Raw genomic sequence first — 6,340 nt, 5'->3', positions numbered from 1 at the left:
ATATTAGTTATTTATTGTGTATTAATTCATTTGTTCTTATTAAATTTTTTCTTTCACTCAACAGTGAGCGGTGGGCCGCCTTTTAGGCGGCCACTTTAGCTTGTATATATATAAATTCACCACCATACAATGTAAGTATTGACTCAAATAGTATAGATCCTTATGATTTAGAAAATTGATTACTAAAAAGATAGAGAAGAGAAGGAGTTAGTAGAGTCCTAATGGCATATCTAGGAAAACAGTTTTCGCTTGAAAGAACTAGATATCATGTATATTAGCTCCAAGAGGCATAAAATTATTCATTTTCAAATTATGTGACGACTCAATCCCTAGCCCTAACACAGAAGAAGAAATTTTATTGATTCAAATGAATAGAGTTATAATTCTCTATTAACTTATGTATAAATTTTTATCTTATCTTATTAGTAGTATGGTAAATAGTTAATACATTGTTGGAAAAAAAGAAGAAATACCAATAGTTTCTGTTGTAATCCGATTCCTGCGGACTGCATATTGTCTGTATTAATCCTCTAAGGATCAATAAAACAAAATCGACAAACTTAGAGCAATATATACATGTATATTGTACCTCGGGCTGTGGCGGCTTTGGCTCACATAATGTCAGGTGATATTTCATATCCACAACAATTATTTTTCAAGTATTGCTTTCGAGAAAATAATATATTTTTTTTTGGTTGATGTGGGGCGGGATTTGATTCGGAATATGGTCAACTTTATAAGTTCTTGTAAGCAAAATTATCATTATTGTGGATTGCTTGCCTTAGAGGTTTTAATTGGAATGACAATTATCCAAATTTCAGTTTACAGTTTATAAAGGAAGTTATGAGGTTTAGTTACATCCAGAAGAATACAAAAATAAAGAAAGAAAAACTTGTGTCATGTTAGCACGGTGACTGTCGTCGGATAAATGTTTCGCACTATCTTCGTAAAATTGTGTCAAAAGTATAAAATACGATTCTAGATACCGAATAGCAGTGGAAAAGTTGAATTAAACGGACGATCAATCGTAATATTTATATAAAAGTATTTAAACTAAATTAAAAGATATTTGACACTTGAGTCCCTGCCGTTCAACTAAGCTGAGTTAATCTGTGGTTGTAATCATATTTAAATCGTTCTTGTTAATAAACAAAATTCTAAAATCCAAAACTTAACCCCTAAGGGAAATCTGTGTCCTGTTATTAAAAAGCTTAAAATCCAAATTTTTTAACTCTAATATTTGTTAGCTCTCCTAATCTCCTATTCCAATGCATCAGGGGGTCAATGAAAAACTGAGACCTCACAATTCAATGGTAAAACGAAATACCCCGACTTATTAATTATACAAATTGGGAAAAAATCGTCTCTCGTGATTATTTGTAGATAATATGTTTGCTGAAATACAAAATACTTGAAATATTTAATTAGTAATCATGAAACATAGTTACATGTTGCTACAGAACGGAGTAAACTGAATGACCTGATGGGAATAGGAAACATAATAACCTTAATTCAATTTCTTATTATTTAACCTAAAGTAGTAAGAATGCCTCTAACTTGTTATCTACAGGAAGAGAAACAACCCCGATTTGAAGGGGGTTTGCGGATCAGACTGTACCGTCTCCTGATTTACTTTTTGACATCAAGTTCAAAAGCTTTTAAAAAAACAGTGGCTGATGAACGGAAAGATTGTTTGAGGATAAGTAATAAGTCAGCACAATGAGTTCCAATAAAAACTGCAACAATCGAAAACTTAAATGTTGACAAATCAATTTCATCCGATGTTACGTAATTGAGAAACCACCGAAAACATTTCTAGAAAGAAAACGGTTTAATATAGAGTATTTTTTAAGTCATTACACCGGATATTCTCAAAAGAGCAACAGCGTAAGGCTTTAACAACAGCCTTTTAGGATGAACTGACAAACCATTGCATTTTCATTATCAACTATAAATACGGCATGAGATTTCCTTCATCTTTTCAGTTGTCATTCTGTTGTATTTTTCTTGTCTTCAACTATTAACTACTACAAAATAATCAAATATGATTTACAGGTTTGTTAGAGACAGCTTCTTTGGAAGATTGGCTTATCATCTTTCGCAACACAAACTATTCTCATACCCTGAAGAACAACCAGATTATATAGTACCTGAAAAATATTTAGCAGAAACACTAATTAAACCAATAGCATCTCCTAGGAATGCGAACAACAACAACAACAGCAACGACAAGAAAGAAAAGACTGTCGATCCAGAAGGATTCGATAAGGAAGAAGTTGAACAAGCTCAATCATCAGACGCTTCTGCTGCTTCTGATGAAACTAAAACTGGTGATGATAATATCTTAACTACATGGGACGGTGATGATGATCCTGAAAACCCTCAAAACTGGCCCGTTTATCAAAAAGCTCTCTTGATTTTCCAAATTTCATTCTTAACTACATCCGTGTATATAGGTTCGTCCATATATACTCCTGGTATTGATCAAATTATGGAAGAGTTCCATATTGGTCCAACGGTTGCTACTTTGCCATTAACTTTATTCGTATTGGGTTATGCTATTGGTCCATTACTTTTTAGCCCATTTTCAGAAAATGCTGCATTTGGTAGAACTTCAATTTATATTCCTACATTGTTTTTGTTTGTCATTTTACAAATCCCTATTGCCTTAGTTGATAACTTTGCTGGATTATGTGTCTTGAGATTCTTGAGTGGGTTTTTTGCGTCTCCATGTTTAGCTACTGGTGGTGCTAGTGTCAGTGAAGTCTTGAAACCAGCATATATCCCTGTTGGTTTAGCTTGTTGGTCTCTTGGTTGTGTTTGTGGTCCTTCATTCGGTCCATTCTTTGGTGCACTCTTGACTGTGAAAGCAAGTTGGAGATGGATTTTTTGGTTTATGTGTATCTTGAGTGGATTTTCATTCATTATGCTATTCTTTTCCTTACCTGAAACTTATGGAAAGACTTTATTATACCGTAAAGCTAAAAGATTGAGAGCTATTACTGGTAATGAGCGGATTACTTCTGAAGGTGAATTAGAAAACAAAGCTATAACTACTCATGAAATAGTGAAGGATACCTTATGGAGACCAATTGAAATCTTCTTAATGGAACCTGTCATTTTAATGATTAATATTTACCTTGCCTTGGTCTACAGTATCTTTTATTTGTTCTTTGAAGTTTATCCAATTTTCTTTGTTGGCGCTCGTCATTTCACATTGATTGAATTAGGTTGTACTTATTTCTCCACTGTTATTGGTATTGGCATTTCTGCTGTTATTTATATCAAAATTATCAGAAAGATCTTCACTCAACGTATTCTTGATGGAAAGGGAGTTGAACCAGAAGTTTTCATGCCGTTAGCTATTGCTGGAGGTATCTGTATGCCAGTTGGTCTTTTTATCTTTGGTTGGTCCGCTACTACCCATACTCATTGGATTGGTCCCTTAATTGGTGCTGCCATTTTCTCTGCTGGTGGTTTCTTGATTTTCCAAACTTTATACAGTTTTCTTGCTGGTTCTTTCCAATATGTTGGTTCTATCTTTGCTGGTAATAACTTATTTAGAAGCTCTGTTGCTGGTTGTTTCCCATTATTTGGTAGACCATTATATAATAATTTGGCAACTAAAGAATTCCCAGTTGGTTGGGGTTCGAGTGTTTTAGGATTCATTACTCTGGCAATGGTGGCCATACCAGTCTTGTTTTACTTGAATGGTCCTAAGTTGAGAGCTAGATCTAAGTATGCTCTAGGTTCTTAAGAGTACAGGAAAGGAGTTAATAATGCGTATGGATTAGATTAATTGGGTATATATTTTCTTATTTTTTAATTTTTTTTTTTTAATAGAATTGTTCTTAATTTTATGCTACTTTTTTTTAGATATATTAATCATATCGCTTTTATTCCCTTTTGAATACCTCTTTTGTTGTAATATTGAATCGATTATTGGATTGAAAGTATCTGTTCTTTAATATTTATGTGTTCATATCACCGACATTTTTGGGACTTGCGATTTTTGAAGTCAAAGGTATTTCTATTGTGTTAACATTGCTTTGCGTGTGGTGAAGTTTGAGATTAGTATACTTTTCCAAATCTTCATTCCTTAAAAGGAATACATCGTACAACGTCCATTGGTTTTTGATCACATATTACGGAACCTTATGTTGTAGTCAGAATTTTTTGCAACTAATTATAGATCAGAAGAAACCACTTCTCTCTGATGTCCCTATAGTTCCAAACCTCTAGTAATATCTATCCAATTAAAGAACTAAACACTCCCGGAACTAAAATTATCAATTTGTCATCACAAAGGTTTTCGAGAATTTTGAATTGTTGGTATTCAACCTTGATGTGTTGTGAGGGTTACGTCACATNTTGATGGCACCATAGAAATTTCCTCAAACGATACTTTTAGTCATCTAATCGAAAGAGTAGCTAAGGCTGTCAGCCTATCTATTTCAAAAATTACTTATCAGGAATATATTGATACTAATTTAATATAATGAGATTTCCAGGTTTATTATCTATACATAGAACTCTAATACCTAGTTTGTTCCTGAATTTCCACCGTTTCACTTCGCCAGCACACTTCTACTTCAACATGAATGTTTGAGCCTGACTTCAGATAACCCATAGCCAGTAGATCCCTTGAGAAACCAAATCAAAATATTAATAGCATAGAATATCCAAAGTCTCTGATGTATAGATATGCAAATATTTACTGATTAAAGCCACATTTTTTAAAAGCAATAACAAAAGATTTTGCAGCCACTTTAAAATGAATGTATGATGGTCGTGTACTGACGTACAAAAGTTTTCACTAAATAAAATATTTGCAACCAATTATAAGACGTGTCATGTTCTATTGTCTAGAGCGTTGTTTCTATTGTAATCAGATTCCTGCGTATTGCATACTTGCTCCTAGGGCTGTGGCGGTCTAGCACACATAATGTCAGGTAAAATTTCATATTCACAACAATTATTTTTCAGATATTGCTACGGAGAACAAAATGCTAATCTGGATTTAGATAATCCCGAACGTGGAGGGGGTAGGATTTGATCCTGAATGCGTTCAACTTTAAAGTTTTTGTAAGCAAAATTTACACTATTATGGTTTGCTTACTTTAGAAGTTTGGGATAACAATTAACAAATTCCGCTTTAAAATTGATAAGGGAAGTTATGAGGCTTAGTTCTACTCATAAAAATTGTCCTAAAGAAAACCAAAAATAAAGAAAAAAAACTTGTCATGTTAGCAAGGTGACTGTCGTCGGATAAATGTTTCTCACTAACCTCGTAAAATTGAGTCAAAAGGACAAATACGATTCTAGCTGCCGAATGGCAGTGGATGCGGGAATTGATAGTTGTATAAAGATCGATCGTCTATCGAAATATTTGTATAAAATTATTTGAACTAAATTAAAAGATACTTGAGACTTAAGCAATTGCTGTTGAGCTAAGTAAGGTTAAATTTTGATTGTAATCATATTTAAATCGTTCTTGTTAATAAACAAAATTCGAAAATCCGAAACTCAACCCCTAAGGGAAATCTTTGTCCTTTAAGTATTAAAAACTTAAAATCAAATTTAAAAAATTGATTAACTCAAATAGTAGTGCACGCTCCTAGTCTTCTATTCTAATGCATCAGAGGGCCAATGGCAATCTGAGAACTCATAATTCAATTGTAAAACGAAATATCCCGATTCCCGATTATTAATTATACGAATTGGGAGAACTCGCGTCTCCTGATTGTTTGTAGATAACACTGTTTCCTGAAATTTGAAAAACTTGAATTATTTAATTAGCAATCATGAAACATAGAAACGTGCTGCTACAGAAAGGGATAAACTGAATGAATTGATGGCAATTGGAAACATAAATAGCCTTAATCCAATTTCTCAACCTAATGTATAATCATGCCTCTTACTTGTCATCTACAGAAAGAGCATCAACCCCAATTTGAAGGGAGTTTGCAGATTAGACTGTACCGTCTCCTGTTTTACCTTTTGAATTCAAACTCAAAAGATTTTAAAAAACAGTGGCTGATAAAGAATATGAAAGAATGGAGTGCAAATTTGAGGGCAAGTAATAAGTAAGCACAATGAGTTCCAATAAAAAGTGCAACAATCGAAAACTTAAATGTTGACAAATCAATTCATCCGAGGTTACCCAATTGGGAAACCACCGAAAACAAAAAAATGCTTGAATACTTAAAAAATAAAATCTATTGCACCGGATGTTCCCAAAAAAAAAAACAAAGAGATTTTCCATAAGGCTCTAACCAGAGCCTCTTAGGATGAACTGACAAACCATTGCATTTTCATTATCAACTATAAATACGGCATG

The 6,340-nt window shown here is 33.2% G+C and overlaps 1 protein-coding gene across 1 annotated transcript; it reads left to right on the top strand. All coding sequences in view use genetic code 12, as the record gives it.

The window, feature by feature from the left end:
* Nucleotides 1-2,044: 2,044 nt before the first annotated feature.
* On the top strand, nt 2,045-3,757 carry MDR1 (Mdr1p; the record flags this gene model as incomplete). Its single annotated transcript, XM_049404902.1, has 1 exon — nt 2,045-3,757. One exon carries the CDS (start codon nt 2,045-2,047, stop codon nt 3,755-3,757), a length of 1,713 nt encoding a protein of 570 aa, XP_049266560.1.
* Nucleotides 3,758-6,340: the final 2,583 nt, after the last annotated feature.

Source organism: Hemisphaericaspora subhashii (genome assembly GCF_019202705.1).
Source record: "Hemisphaericaspora subhashii strain CBS 10753 chromosome Unknown scaffold236, whole genome shotgun sequence".
Classification (NCBI taxonomy): Eukaryota; Fungi; Ascomycota; class Pichiomycetes; order Serinales; family Debaryomycetaceae; genus Hemisphaericaspora; species Hemisphaericaspora subhashii.
This window is presented reverse-complemented; position numbering and strand designations above follow the sequence as displayed.